The 16,079-nt window shown below is 43.7% G+C and overlaps 1 protein-coding gene across 1 annotated transcript; it reads right to left on the bottom strand.

Annotated features, from left to right (window-relative positions):
• Nucleotides 1–2,598: 2,598 nt before the first annotated feature.
• BRK1 (BRICK1 subunit of SCAR/WAVE actin nucleating complex) lies at nt 2,599–11,078 on the bottom strand. The gene is made up of 3 exons (XM_021695193.1): nt 10,883–11,078; nt 3,479–3,561; nt 2,599–3,246 (listed from the first exon to the last, which is right to left on the bottom strand). The coding sequence occupies exons 1-3, from the start codon at nt 10,998–11,000 to the stop codon at nt 3,220–3,222; spliced, it is 228 nt and encodes a 75-aa protein (XP_021550868.1). The 5' UTR covers nt 11,001–11,078; the 3' UTR covers nt 2,599–3,219.
• Nucleotides 11,079–16,079: the final 5,001 nt, after the last annotated feature.

Below are 16,079 nucleotides of genomic sequence, written 5' to 3' on the forward strand. Positions count from 1 at the left end.
TTGTTTAGCCTAACATTATGGACTGCAATGACCTGTGAGCAAAGATGTGTATGACTTAAGAGTAAAATTCCAGTTTCTGGAGCCCGACCAAATAAGGCCTTTCAGAAGGGGGATGTAGCTGCTTCCTTTGGCTCGACCCAAAGATAGCTAGAGGAAGTGCTAGAGTGGATTAAATTCCTTAGGCAAAGCTTCCAGAAAATACAGCATAAAATTAAACCTTCAGAGGACACCTGGGTGGCTCAGTTGGTTAAGTGTCTGCCTTCGGCTCAGGTCATGATCCCGGAGTCCTGGGATCAAGTCCTGCATCGGGCTCCCGGCTTAGCGGGGAGCCTGCTTCTCCCTCTGACCCTCTCCCCTCTCATGCTGTTTCTCACTCTCTCTCTCAAATAAATAAATAAATAATCTTAAAAAAAAATTAAACTTTCAGAGAAAGGAAGCCGTTGGAAGCGAAACTAGACAACATAGACATGAATGCAAACTGTGTTTTGCCAGACACAGCAAGGACAACCTATGAAGCCTTCTTCACAAAAGGGTGGAAACGTGTAAGACTAACAGAGCTGTGTAATTGCTTAGAGGGTCTCAGGTGAGGACAATGAAGGGGCACTGGACTAGGAATGAGACAGTAAATTTTAGATCTCACTCTACCACATTCAGAATAGAATGGTTAGAACCGCCTGAGTCACGTAGGTCTAAATTCAAATCCCTTCCCTTGCTTCCTAGGACTTTGGACAAGTTTTATCCTCTCTAAACTAGTTCCTCACCTATTACAGGGAGATAAGAATGCCTACTTCCTTAGAGTCTGAGGATTAAATGAAATAAAATACATAAAGCAATGAGCACATCTAGCACATGGTAACACTCAAAGTAAAGACAACACCAACTACATACCCTTGTGCAAACCAGGGCCTCATTCTATAAAGGGAGTTATAACAGAGAAAAGCACTCTGACACCTTTAAGTGCCAGGTGTGATGAAGGGAGGCTGGGTTCACTTGCTGCCCACATCCAATGTTACTAGTTGTTTCCTTTACAACCAGCAGGTTACCATCCGCAACATGGTATTACTTAGGAGACTTTTTTAGAAATGTTACTTTGATATCACTAAATTAACAGATTGACATCTATGCAACCACAAAGAATTTATTGAACATTTTCATTAATGTGATTTCATTAAAGGAAGGCTTTTTCCTGCTTATATTAGTTACCATCCCTTTTGCCCCTATCACAATCTCATGGTATAGTCCTTGCATGTAGCAGCAACTCAATAAATGTCTGCTAAATTGACTGCAGAGCACCAGACGACCTAAAACTTGAACTTTAGAAGTACTTACTTCATCCTGGAAAGGACTGAGCTATTATGAATAATCAATTCAAGTGACTGTTAGAAGCACTCTACCGACAAGCTGGTAATGTCAAAAACACTTCCCAAAGGAAAGGATGTCAGGTTTGTCTCTACCGTAAAATCCCATTTTTAAATGAAGGTACTATTTAAAATGGTCTTCCAAAGGACTAAGCAGAGGTTCTAAAAAGATCGGACAGGGGTGCCTGGGTGGCTCAGTTGTTAAGCGTCTGCCTTCGGCTCAGGTCATGATCCCAGGGTCCTGGGATTGAGCCCCACATCAGGCTCCCTGCTCCGCGGGAAGCCTGCTTCTCCCTCTCTCACTCCCCCTGCTTGTGTTCCCTCTCTCACTGTGTCTCTCTCAAATAAATAAAATCTTTAAGAAATAAAAATATCTGACAATGTGAAGCAGCTTGGGCTCTAAAGTCAGTTGAATTGGTGTTTACTGACCACCTGCCTTCTGCAAGGCACCCAGCTGGGCAGTAGAGGAAAAGGTGCTCATGTATACTAATTATACCATGTAGTACTAGGCACTACATCAGAGACCAGCTCACAACAAGATCCAATCCAGAGCTGAAGTGTAGTGTCAGCATGGCGTGATGAGATGGGAGGGACTGAGAAAAGGAAAAGGGCAGTACTGAATGAAAAAGTCGAGTCCAGATCTTTCTGGAAGAGGTTTGACTTGAGCTAGCCTTGAAATAGCAAATATGATTTGAATAGGGGGAAATTTGTGTGCACGTAGTGTGACAACTTCTACATGACTAAAACGGAGATTCTATATAAGAAATAAGCCTTTAAAAGTAGGGTGGCATAAGTTTATAGCAAGCTTTGAATGCTAGAATGGAAAGTTTTAGCCTCTTCTGCTTAAACTATTTGCTTTTCAAAAGAAATAGACAGCTTTTACTGAATAAAACTCACAGTCTGCCCTGGGTTGCGGTTAAACTGTGTGGACATTGCTATTCCAATAGACTGTAAGCATCATGCCTGATTCAATGCTTCTTTTACTGGAGCATAATGTGCCTACATAGTAAGTACTTGATAAATGTCTGCTGAATGACCAAATGACTCCCAGGATGAATTAGTCAGCTCAAAGTCCAAACATGGGGGGAGGCCCTCTCCGGCTGGTAAGCCACCTAGGCTTTCATCAAAGAGATATATCTGAAAGTTTTACATTAGAATAATAATCCCACATGTCCGCTTTCTGTGGAATGGGTGAGCCCCATCTCTAGTGCCTCTCCCCACCACAATCACAGCAGTCAAATAAAGTTGAGGAGTTTATTAGGGCAATATGAGAGGCAAAGACACCCCAAGTGACAAAAAGAAAATTCTGAAAATGTCCCTTCAAGCCAAGTGGGGGCCTGGCCTTGACCTCCCCAAAAGGACAAGAAACTGGTGGGTTAGGAACAACATTCTCTGGTGGCCACCTTGCCAGGGCGTAAGTGTCTCAGCCAGGACTGCCTCGCATCCCCCACCAAAGGTGGAAAGGAGACAAAGACTGTTTATAGAATCGATGCAGAGGCAATGAGAGCTGTAAGGAAAGTCAGAGAGAGAGAGAGAAAGAGAGGTGGGGAGGACCTTGACAAAGAGTCCCAGGCGTTTGGCTCGGAGCGCCTCAAATACACTGACGAACAGTTCTACAAAATGTTACTTAAAAAGATAAAATGCCTAATGTTGCCAAGAGCTCCCCTGGACGTCTTCCCACATGCCACATCACACACTGATGTACACGGCAGAGCCCAAAGGCCACGCTTTTGAAAAAAGAAAAACAAGAATAAGCCCTGTTGCTCTTTAAGGAGAGAGGAAGGAGCTGAGGCTGCTGGGGCCTTTCCCACGTTGGCCTGTATTCCGTAAAGCAGCTTCCCAGCAGCAGCATGGTGTAGTTCTAGGTGAGGGTCTCGCCTTTTGTCACCTGTCAAAGGAAACTGACAATTAGATAAATTCAAAAGTATTAAAAAAATCTTTTTATAGATCCTAGGTAGTAGGGAGTGGTAGAAAAGACAATAGCTCTGGAGCCCCAGAAACCTGGTTCATTAACTTCTAAGCCTGTTACTGCTTCCAGGTTTGTTTCAGCAACAAGTGGAAATGCTCATTCTCTCTGCAAAGCCCTTGCCTAGCCTCAGTACCTTCCCTGACATACTCACCCGTGCTTCAATGTACTCTATTCTCCGTTCGAGGGCTGTCAATTTCTCGTTTAGTGTTGCAAGTCTTGAACGACAAGACATATCTGGTAAAAGGAGACTGATGTTCAGGATTAATGTCATTCCAAATACAAACACACACACACAGCCCCTAACTGATGAAGAGGAATGATACATCATGCAGAGCACAAGCGGGAGCAGGTGAGCAAAGCAAGGGAATGGAGAAGAAGTGAGAATTATATTAGGAGCACATATGCTTAGAATGGATCTGCTGAACTTCCTACCAACGGTGGTAGGCAGAGAATAACGACCTCCAAAGATGTCCATGCCCTAATCCCTGAAGTTGTAAGTATGTATCCTACATGACAAAAGGGACTTTTCAGATGTGATTCAGGTTAAGGACCTTGAGATCCTGGATTATCTAATCACAAATCCATAAATGTAGAGATAGATAGACCGAGGAAAGGTGGAGGAAGAAGAAGAGATTCAAAGTGTGTGAGGGGAACTCAACCTGCTATGGCTGGCTTTGAAGATGGGAGGAAGGAGGCCATGAGCCAAAAGATGCCAGAGACACTGAGAAGCTGGAAACAGCTCTCAGCTGACAGCCAGCAAGGAAACAGATTTCAGTCCTACAGCCACAAGAAACCAAATTCTGCCACCAACCCAATGAGCAAGGAAACAGATCCTCTCCTAAAGTCTCCAGAAAGGAAGGCAGCCCTGCTGACACCTTGATTTTAGCCCAGTGATGTTGGACTTCCAAACCACACAACTATAAAATAATAAACTTATATGACAAAAGCGGCTACATTTATGGTAATTTGTTATGGCAGCAATAGAAAACACACCAAAACTCTACAGACGGCTATTTGCTAATAAACAAACCAAGAGTTTCAAGAGAGGGGAAGTGACAAGAGGAAGAAAATAATCTCAACAGGGAAGAAAAACAGAGGCCATGAAAGCAGGAGAGGAGGGAAGGCGTCCATGTTTCTGAGCTCACAGAAGCCTCATCATTGCTTTTGCTCTAGCAAGGTACTTAATGTGTCATCAATATCTGCACAGGCACGTCAGCATGGGAGAAAACTTGGGAGAACATCAAATACCCTGTGGAGCCCACATTCCATCTGTGGAAAACAGCAAAACGTCTTTTCTTCCTTTTCGTTTTCCAACCTTCTTTCACCACTCATCCAAAATGAAACCCAGATCTCCCCTAAATTAATACCTTTTCCTCTGCAAACTTCTCTAAGAGAAACCACTTGACTACTCTTTCCCTAACCATTCTGAACAGGAGAAAAATGTTTCTGGGCATGCTCAAGATTTCCTATTACTTCCTTCAATACCATTGTTTGGTCATCCTCAACAACCTTCACTTTTTAAGTCTAAAATATCCTTTCTCCGAGACACTCTCCCACTCACAATGATTTAACACTTAGCTCACAACTTTTCATCTCTTCCCTGTTATGCAAAAGCATGTCCACATCCATTTTGACAAATCCTCTTGCCTCAACTTTCACTTCTCCATGTCTGCATCTTATTCATCTTGCCTTTCTAAACATTCTCCTTCAAGGCTCAGTTCAAATTTGACCTCTGAGAGGTCTCTGCCAGAGGCATATAATTCTGCTGTACATTTATGGTTGAATTTCTAGTTTATAAATTACTTATGTGCTTCGTCTTAGGTTATCATTTTTCCCTTTGGATACAGATTTAACAAACAAGAATGTTCACCACTATTACTTAGGAATGGTTTCATAAAGTATGGTATATTTATGAAAGACTATTAAAATGGCCATTAAAAATTACAAGTTTGCAGGGCGCCTGGGTGGCTCAGTCACTAAGCGTCTTCCTTCGGCTCGGGTCATGATCCCAGGGTCCTGGGATCAAGCCCCACATCGAGCCCCATATCGGGCTCCCTGCTCTGTGGGAAGCCTGCTTCTCCCTCTCCCACTCCCCCTGCTTGTGTTCCCTCTCTCGCTGTGTCTCTGTCAAACAAATAAATAAAATCTTTAAAAAGAAAAAAACAAAAAACAAAAAATAAGGCATCTTTTTAACTCATTAAAAAAACAAAATTACAAGTTTGAATATTTAACATAGGAAATGTTCCTGCTACCTAGACAAATGTACTTAGGTACTTGTAATTTATCTTTTTTTTTACATGTTTGTTACCCCACTAGAATGAGTTAATCAAAGCCCACTTTACTGGGCTAAAATCAATTATTCAAATACTGCCTCTTATTAATTTTTATAACAAGTATCTTGTCTGGCATAGAGATGTTTTTCAGAAAAAAATTATGGATTCTGGTATGTTAGTGAAACAAAAAATTGGCTCTAGTGTGACTCCACTAATTCTACAAGGGGAAGCCAAGTCTCATCTTGGATAATTGATGGGACAAAACAATAGCACAGCTGAGTTCGGAGCCCAGTTCCCTTCTGCCCAGGATGCTACTCTCCCACCACACACCCCGCTACCACCTTTATGAACCTCTGGAGTTGTAGTCTATTCCCCACATCTCTTAAAATCTGCTTATAGCTCAACTCTTTCACTTTCCGGTTCCTTTTTTTCTTTTTGCCATACTAGATCCTCTCCCACCCACCCATCTTCACTGCTACTCTTCATTATTTTTTAAAAATAGCTTTACTGATATATTAATGTATATATCATGAAGTTCACTTACTTGAAGTATACAATTCAATGGTTTTTAGAATAGAGTTGTGCACCCATCATCATAATCTAATTTTAGAACATCCTCATAATCCCTACATGAAACCCTGTACCAATTAGCAGTCATTCCCATTCAGCCTCATCCCAACCCCTGGCAACCATTAATCTATCTCTGTGGATTTACCTATTCTGGACATTCTTCATTTTTCTTTTAAATCGTGTTGTTTATCTCCTAGGCTGCTTCTTCTAATTCCTAGATCTAGCTTGAGTAGAAGGAACTCAGTACCCTCTTTTTCCTAGATACACTTCCACCACTGCCAGGACTGCCCAACAGGACCACGTCTCTTTCAATCTGGTTTTTAGAAGCTCAAAGGCATATCACGTATGCTATTCAGTAAGAGCATGAATGTTATCACTAACAACCTGTCATTTCCCATAAAAAGAGACGTGCCAAAATTATCTGCAGGGGTGGAGTGGTGAGAGGGAGGGTTCCTTCCTGGATGGCTGTTCTGTTCTAGCTCTGTCAATCTGGTAATGAATCAGAATCTAAGAACAACAGTATATTACTGGCCTAAATGGATAAGTACTGTTAAGAAATATAAAATGTTGAACTACAGAAACTTTGATCATATTTCAGATCCCAAGAATACATACTGACTCAAGCAAAACACTGGGAAAGCATTCAGCAGCTGAACAAATCTGAAACCAGAGTGCATTTAAGAGTATATTATCACCAGACTTATATATTTTTTTAAAGATTTTACTTATTTATTTGAGAGAGAGAGCGCAAGCATGAGCAGGGGCCAGAGAGAAGGAGAAGCAGGCTGTCCGCTGAGCAGGGAGCCCAATGCGGGGCTCCATCCCGGAATCCCGGGGATCATGACCAGAGCCGAAAGCAGACGCTTAACCGAATGAGCCACCCAGGCGCCCCTATCACCAGACTTAAATGAAGGTACTAACTGTCCTTGTCAGGGTGCTTGATGGTGTGTATCCATTACCACTGCTGACAAATGCCAGTTATCAGCTCCTCTGAACCCTTAATGCACATAACCTTAGCCTACAAAAATCAACACTGTCATTCTCTTGAATTGTTGCCATTAAAGCTTACTTCTCTAACAGAATTCTAAATTTCTCAGGAGTGGCTACCATGTCCATTTATTCTTATTTATTCCTTTCTCAGAGGATGTGACACATAGCTGGGATCATGACAGACATGCTATACTTGTTGGCTAAGTATAAAAACTGACATTTAAAAATAACCACATTTGGGCGCCTGGGTGGCTCAGTTGGTTAAGCGACTGCCTTCGGCTCAGGTCATGATCCTGGAGTCCTGGGATCGAGTCCCGCATCGGGCTCCCTGCTCAGCAGGGAGTCTGCTTCTCCCTCTGACCCTCCCCCCTCTCATGTGCTCTCTCTCTCTCATGCTCTCTCTCAAATAAATAAATAAAATCTTTAAAAAATATAAAATAAAATAAAAATAACCACATTTATTATTTTTGTTACACTTCTCTGCACATATTAGTTTTAGAATCAGATAAAATGGTATAAAAATTAAAAGCTATCATCTGTGACAATCTGTTTTTAGAAACTCCACCAATTCAAGGTACAGAACAGGTCTAGTGTTAGGATGTTATCACTGCCTTATGATTTGTGGGGCCTCAGGTTCAGGTGACCCATGAATATAATCACTCTCACCAGCTGGAAGAAATCTGAGGGTAAAAGCTGTTCAGAAAGTCACTAGTGCTCTTGGAAAAACAGTTCCCTCTCCAAAGCACATGGCCTACACAGACTCTGTGCTCAGGGTAAGGACTGTAGGAATGCTGCCATTTTCTTTTCTTTTCTTTTTTAAAGATTTTTATTTATTTATTTGACAGAGAGACAGCCAGAGAGGGAACACAAGCAGGAGGAGCGGGAGAGGGAGAAGCAGGCTTCCTGCAGAGCAGGGAGCCCAATAGGGAGCCCAATGCAGGCTCGATCCTAGAACCCCGGGATCATGACCTGAGCTGAAGGCAGACGCTTAACTGACTGAGCCACCCAGGCGCCCTTGGAAGCTCTTTGAAAATGGCAGCAATCCTTGGGGCCATCCTTCTGGCTCTGTAAGACTGGAATTCTGTGTGACTATTTCCTCAGTCTAGGACATGTTGGAAATCTCAAAAAGAAAAGTCTTTATTCTCTGTTTGATCATAAAATGTGACTCACACATTTGGTAAAATTTCAGTGCCGGTATTTCCTTGCTTATAAAGCAAGAGAAGAGACATTTCTCCTCTGCAAATCCTAAGCTCAAACTCCAATTTTTGGTCAGTTCCAAGACTCACCTGCCATAAATCTAGTGACTGTAATATGCCAAGATTTATGTCAAAGATAAATGTATGTGAATTAAAAGTTTCTTAATACAGGGGCACCTGGGTGGTGCAAATCCTGATTTTGGCTTAGGTCATGATCTCAGGGGCGTGAGACAGAGCCTGGCATCGGGCTCTGCACTCAGCAGAATCTGCTTCAGACTCTCTCTCCCTCTCCCTCTGCTCCACACCCGCTCAGTCTTGCTCACTCTCTCAAATAAATAAATCTTAAAAAAAAAAAAAAGGTTATTAATACAATTCAGTGCTCAGAAATGAAGTTATTACATTACCCAGATCCAAATGTGGGGGATTGAGATGCTAGATCACTTTTAAATTTTGAAAAACACCCCAGCTTAACATATTTTATTTTTTTAAGATTTATTCACTTATTTGAGAGACAGAGAGCACACAGGAGTGGAAGGGGCAGAGGGAGAGAGAATCTCAAGCAGACTCGGCACTGAGCAGGAGCCCAAATCAGGGCTCCATCTCACAACACTGAGATCACTACCAGAGCCGGAGCCAAAACCAAGAGTCAGAAGCTTAACCGAATGACCCACGAGGAGCCCCTTGACTTGTTATTTTAGATGCTTTACTGATTTAACTGATGTTCTTAATACTTTACTTGGATAGTCTGTGTGTATATATATCAGATCCTACCAGAAAGGTGAAGTCTTTTAATTCTGCTTTTTAAGGTTAAAACTCTCCATGTTGGTGATTTTTCCAACTACTTTCCACTGCCTCTCCTGACTAAGCCAAATCTCAAAGCTGTGATCTTCTCATCATTCCATCCTTCCCCTAGTATGCAGTATTTTGGTTTCTCTTCTCTGGCCCTTCCTCTGAAGAAACATTATGAGTAAAGAATGCTGTGAACAACCTCCAATAATAGTTCAGCTCTCCAGAAAAGCAGGAGAAACCAATTATGAGAACATCAAAAAAGTTTGCACAGAACTTAGGAAAAGAAAAACTCTCTGAGGAAACCAGACTATCTGAATAGCAGGGTAAATAGGTTCAGTATTTCTTAATGTCTTCAGTTCACTGAAATCAATTAATCTAGCCTCTGAACTTGAGGCTCTCACTAAACCATACTCCTTCACTCAGAGTCAAACTATTTCAAGATACTATGAGATCTATGTTTGTTGACCACCGTTCCCTATTACAACCTCTATACCAAGTTATGTGTGTGAATATGTATCAATGACATACATATTTATACTATTCTCTCAGTAATACTACCCTCACCCTCATTCCCTGGTGAGAAAATCCATCATACTAAGATTATAGTCTTATACACTTTGTAAGTAAATAGATTAATACAAAACCGATGTTCTGAAACTGTCATTATTTCATCTTCAAGATAGAAATTCCTTGAAAGCAGGAAATGATTCCTATTCTGTATCTTCCAGAGTGCCTGAGAGCCTTGTACTGAGATCTGGTCTCTCTTGCTGATGCTTTCCAAGAAAATTCATGTTCTGTTACCTTACTCCTCAGGATGCATCAGTCCTCCGGCTGGAAAATAATTCATTTTAAATCTTTTTTTAATACATCAGTTTCCCCTACTTAATCTTAATTGCTTGTTGCTGAATTAGTGGAACAGAAGCACACTAGTTGGAAAAAGATCACTAGATGTCATCCTTACACCTTGTGATTGCTTAAGTAAGTCTACCCAGTGCCCAGTTCTGTTAAAGAACCACTTGGAGAACATGGGATGGGAGTCTTTGTTAAGGCTTGCTGTCCAGAAGGATACGGAACAAAGCAGAAAGAATTGAAGACTGTTACAAACAGACCATGCCTAGGAAAGATTTTGCTAGAAGCAGAAGTAACACGTACTGTCGGCTAGATACCAGCAATACAGGGCTCTCCATGTCCTTACATAATCTGGACCTTACCTCTGACCTCATCTCCTACCACTCTCAGGGCAGCAAAAACGGGAGACAGGAATGGGCGACTAAAAGGTAGGGCGCTTAAGAGATCCTGAAAATGATGAGGAACCGTCAAGAAACTTACACAAGGCAGCGACACGGCTGCGGTTGCATTCGGAAAGGCGCACTCTGAGTGCAAAGTGAGAACGGGAATGGTAGCGGGTTACAAAGGAAGCAGGGAGGCTACCGAAGAGAAGACAAGACTGTGGATGGAGCTGCCTGAAGAGTCTGGGAAAAGGAAGGACCTGTTAATGGATCTGGGGTGAGGGCAATGAAGCCGATGAGCTCAGCCTGGCGCAGGAGAACCCCACAGGGACTGCCCAGTGGAGGCTGAGGGTCAGGGCGAGAAGGAGAAGGTGGGGTCCGGAGGACGCGAAAACCAGCTAGGGCCGAGGGCTCCCGGAGAAAGCCCCTTCAAAGCTTCTCAGCGCCCTCGCCAAACTGCCTTAGTGGCCTCCTACCCACCCCCACCTCCCCCTGCTCGCCCGCTGACCAAACGAGTTGAGAAAGTCCGCGATTTTCTTGATGCTGCTGGTGATGACTTCTATGTATTCCCGGTTCGCCCAGTCCTGGTGAATCTCCCGCTGTACCGGATCCTCTTGACCCGCCATGGCTGCCGCCTGACGAGGAGCCACTGCGCAGGCGCCCCGACCCTCCAGCCGGCCAGTGCGCCTGCGCCGCCAGCCCACACCCATTACTTGGCACCCACGAATCCATGGGCATTGTGATGCGCCTGCGCGATGTCAAGTCCTTTCGCTCTGCTCCCACGCCCCTGAAAAAAGTCGCAAAAACCCCGACGGTGAAAATGGAGTGCGCACGCGCCGAGGCACCCCTACCCACGACATACCCCATCGCGGGCGGTTTTGGTCGTTAGGGGGCGCTTGACCATGAGACGCTCGCTGCGTCAGCTGCTCCAAACTAAGGTTGTGGTCTGTGTCAGCAATTAGTTGGGCGTAGCCAATTAAGCCACATTAAATACAACTCATTTTGAAAATGGCTTTCAACAACACAACATGATTCCCCACCTTGCAGTCATCAAATAAACAAAACGTTAGTATTATTATTATTTTTTTAACAATAATACCCAGTGATGGAGAGGCTGAGGGAAAATTGATAGGCCCCTAAATAGCTGGTCGCACTGTAAACTGGCACAACTCCTTTAGGAAATTTGTAAGTTGATAGCAAGAACTGTCAAAAAATTCAAACTTTTTTGACCTAATCATTTCATTGAGAAAATCGTTGAAAAAGAAAAAAAAAAAAAAGACACTTTAAGCACAAAGGTGCTCTTTGTAACATTATCTATTTAAAAAAACAAAACAACTATATCTCCATAGTTGGGGATGGCTAAACAATGGTACAGCCTCCTACGGCAATATCATGCAGTCATTTAAATAGTAATTATGAACACTATGACAACATACATGATAAGCTGAAGGGGAAAAAAATACAAAATTCTCTTTAATTGCAACTATATGAAAATTATGTCTGCTTGAGGACAAGAAGGGTATATGAAAGATGCCAATGTCTGGTTTGTTAAGGTAGTGGAATTATGGACAATTTTACTTTATTTTTTTAAGATCTTTATTTATTTGACACAGAGAGACATAGCGAGAGAGGGAACATAAGCAGAGGGGGTGGGAGAGGAAGAAGCAGGCCTCCCGCGGAGCAAGGGAGCCCGATGCGGGGCTCGATCCCAGGACCCTAGGATCATGACCTGAGCCGAAGGCAGACACTTAAAGACTGAGCCACCCAGGCGCCCCAATTTTATTTTTGTTTAAGAGAATTTTTACAATCTGCTTTGTGCAATACATGCCTTTTATTAAAAAAAAATGTTCAGCAGATTGCTTCTAGCAGTAGCTGGGAAGAAATCTTTACTAACAGCCCTTTACTCTGGTATGAGATTTTACAAGCTATAAAGCTGCTTTTATAGCTATTACCTCAGTGAACCCTCACAAACCCTGTGAAAGGAAATCAGGAAGAGGCTTCTCATTTTACAGATGAGAAAACTGAAGTTCAAGGTCACACAGTCAATTAAGTGGTGGATCTTCACCAGTTGATTCCAGACTCCCATATCTTTTTACTGTACCAATCTGAAAACAAGCTAAGGCCTCTGAACTCTCCTACATATTCATAGAAATGGTTACTAAAATAATAAATATCAACCCTAAATATCAAACCCCAGGTATCCAGAGGACTAACTGCCATTCAAGATCCTGCTTCCCAAGTGATGCTGTTGTAGTATCTTGCTCACACATCACAGAGAAATCAGATAGATCTGCTTTTCCTTTAAAGGCAGGGCATCTCAGTTTCAAATCACAAATCTATCAGTGAGGAGTCACTTCACCCCTATGAACTTTTTTTCTTCATGTGTAATACAGGAACAACAACATGGATGGATTAGGATTGTTGGAATTCTGTGAGAAAGAATAAATAGAACACTAAGCACAGTGCCTCATTCTTCACAAAGCAGGCACTCATGATCAGTTTACATTTTCTTTTTATGCAGAAAGCAGAAAATTAAGTACACATATCTATCCAACATTTTGTTTTTTATGATTAATGGCCTTCCATGAGATAAGTCAGGCTCAGCTCTTCTCCTTTTGCTGGACTTCCTATACACCTGTTCTAGGATCTCCCCTGTAATTCCAAACAACTCAAGGATATGGTGCTGTCCTAGAGTGAAGAATATTCCTCTGGACTTCTGGCGCTTTTTCCTACATGCCTCAGGGAGCTTGCTGTCAGGCAGTCCTTCAGTATGGGTTTGTCAGCATGGTAGTTCTTCACTGCAGAAACTGTTTACAATGGGTACAGAGGCAAGCCCTTTGGGAATGCTGCTGGTGCAACAAGGAGTGCTTCTGGGTGGTAGATTGCCTCAGCATAAAAGAACAAGTTCCCTGACTTTAGGTCTGTCATGTGCTTCACAGAACTTGAGGAATCTTGTCAATGACTCACATGTAGTAATCAGTGTGGAACAAATTCTTGAAGAAATGTGTCAATTGCATTAAGCATGGTCATGTGAATCTTTTTTGCAATCATGTGCACTTGGACCATCATTTACGTGGCTAAGGATATAGCATGTGCACCATGGCAATGTTGCTAGCTTCTTTGAAAAGAACTGAATCATCTTTTGGCAGAGCAAATGTGGTTAGTGTCATGACAATCCCTGAGGACAGTGCACACAGAATGTTGAGAGCTGCATGATACAAAGTTGATGTTGTAGGTCATCAGTAACAGGTAGTATGGGAGATTCCAGTTTTCCGTATCTGTGTGGTAGCCATGGAACTGGAGTATCAGAGCCAGAGGTAAAGCAAATGGTACCTCCAAAAATAGATCCCTGAGAGCTGGCAGACTGCACAGAGGACTGTGTTACAGATTGTCATAACAGCACGAAGCCCTCTCTATCCAAAAACTTGTAATTATACAATTTTGCTTTTGGGACTTTCATTAAAAAACCCCAACTGTGCAATAAAAACTGTTTTGTTTGCTTTTTAAATAACAGTCTCTTTTATTTGAGATGAAAATAAAAATAAGCTTACTGGAAAACAAAGTTTTGCAATTCAAATCATTTCAGTGTCTTCCAAGACTCATCACTCTCTGCCCCCTCTTCATTTTCTGACTTCGCTTCCAAACTCTCCACTTCTCCTTCCACAGGGTGCAACACACACACACACACACACACACACACACACACCCCATCTGACAATTCTCGACAAGTCCCTCAAAACCATCTGGACTTCCAAATCAGGGTCTGTAGCCTGAGTCCGCCCCCACGGCCCCCATCTCTCCCGTTCAGCTTCACCCAACGAGCCAGACGAAAGGTGATAGCTCTTATGTGTGCTGTGCTCTACAGTTGGCAAAGTGCAAGGGCAATTTCTGGGTGTACAAGGTAAGGGCAGGTGGGGCCATTAGTTAATTCTTGCCACAAATACTTCACACTGCCGGGCTGCAGGATAGCCAGGCTGCAGGATAGCCAGGCACAGGGGATATAGTGAGTCAATTGGGTAGACCTCTCTTCCCTCAGCCTGCCAAGGAAATTGCAGTGACGCTTATGAAGTTCTCAAATCACTTTTACTATGGTGAAACGGTCAGTTTTTCAGCTTTGTGAGAAGAGGACAGCATTGTTTTTTTTTGAGGTTTAATAGGAGGCAGAAAAAAATTTTTGGTCAGTCAAGGGAAGACATGTGCCTTTCTTCCTGCTCTTGAGAAGCGAGCACTTATTTATAAGTTGTCTCCTTGCGCTGGGATCATTCCAATGCAGCAATAAAAGCTTTGAGCCTGAATACCCACTGAGGACAGTTTGGAGTCAAGACTAACTAAACGCTAACTACAAGCTCCGGGACTTTCCTGTAGGCCTGACCACACCCTTTGAAGTGGGCGTGTCCGCCCGCCCTGACTAGCTCAAAAGCACACAGGTGTGGCGGGGTAGGGAGGAGGAGGCGGCGGAACGGAGAGGACCGGATTCGAACCCACATTCCTGAAGACGGAGTCCTGGACTGGGCGTTCCAAGGAGGTGGGGGTAGGGCATCCGGCCCTGAAGCCTGCCAGCCGGGCGCCTCGAGCCCCCACCCCCGCGGCGGCTCGGGCTACTCCCGCGGCCCAGGGTCACAAAGGCGGTTGCCAGGCGCCCAGTGGAGAAAAGATGCGGCCAGGAAACAGCGGCCGCCACTCTGGAGCGTGCGGCCCGCGGAGTTCAGCAGGTGAGCCCCCGGCCCGGATGGTGGGACCGGGCCCGGGCTCCCACCGCCACCTCCGCTTCGGCCAGAGCCGTCTGACCTCCACCCCCGGTTAGGGACCCCCCGGGGACAAGCCCCTTCTTCCCGCTGGGACGGGGAGCCTCCCCACTCCTGGTAGCTTCAGCCTCTCTGGATCAGGATCGGAATCACAATTCACGAGGACCTCAGCTGCATTTGGACGCTGACTTCCCCTTTCTCAGGTGGGGAAATCGAGGGACTCGGTTCCTTGGAACGGGAGGAGAATATGAAAGGGAAGACTTTTTGGCCAGGAGTACAAGGTGTTCCCTATCTGGGAGCTGTTAAAGCAGCTTGAACAGACTTCCAAGGTTCAAACCCTCTTGGAGTGGATGACAGTGATTTCTGGGTGGTGGGAGCAGAGGGGTGAATCGTCTTGATTTAAAACTTGGTGGAAGTGGCTTAAAGATCTGGGATCAGAAGCCCTCTCTCATCCCCACGTTCGTTCTGTCCAGTACTTAAGGCGGGACATTTGATAAAAAGCCTTTTACGTCTGGCCCTATTTGCTCTTAGGAGGGGAGTCAGGAAAAGGATCCTGGGATTAAATAATCTTTTTGGTCATATACTGAGGAGTTAACACCCTCCACACCCCACCTTGCCATGGTGCTGTACCAGAGCAGCCCTGATCTTGGATGTATTCTCTCAGGGTGATATCAAGCATCAGAAGACTTTCATAGGCTGTTTGTAATAGATAACCATCCCCTCAGTGTCAATTTTTCATCCTAAAGCAGTCCAGATATTTGAACACAGTATGTGAAGGAGTGTACAAAGATAAGGAGAGACATAACAGTCGAAGGAAAACAACAAATCTCCTTTATGCTACCCACAGTCAGGGACAGGTCTTCTGGTTTGAAATGTCATCAACTCTTTTTTTAAAATGAACTTTACTGTCTTACAAACTATGGTGGAGGAGTCAACTTTTCACAGCATTTCCTGGGCAAT

This window comes from Neomonachus schauinslandi, chromosome 1, assembly GCF_002201575.2.
Source record: "Neomonachus schauinslandi chromosome 1, ASM220157v2, whole genome shotgun sequence".
In the NCBI taxonomy this organism is placed as follows: Eukaryota; Metazoa; Chordata; class Mammalia; order Carnivora; family Phocidae; genus Neomonachus; species Neomonachus schauinslandi.

Coding starts and splice junctions, on each gene's coding strand:
- BRK1 (XM_021695193.1), bottom strand. CDS start 11,000: ATGGCGGGTCAAGAGGATCCGGTACAGCGGGAGATTCACCAGGACTGG. Junction 3,562..10,882: donor GGACTTTCTCAACTCGTTTG/GTCAGCGGGCGA, acceptor TCCTTTTACCAG/ATATGTCTTGTCGTTCAAGA. Junction 3,247..3,478: donor TAGAGTACATTGAAGCACGG/GTGAGTATGTCA, acceptor TTCCTTTGACAG/GTGACAAAAGGCGAGACCCT.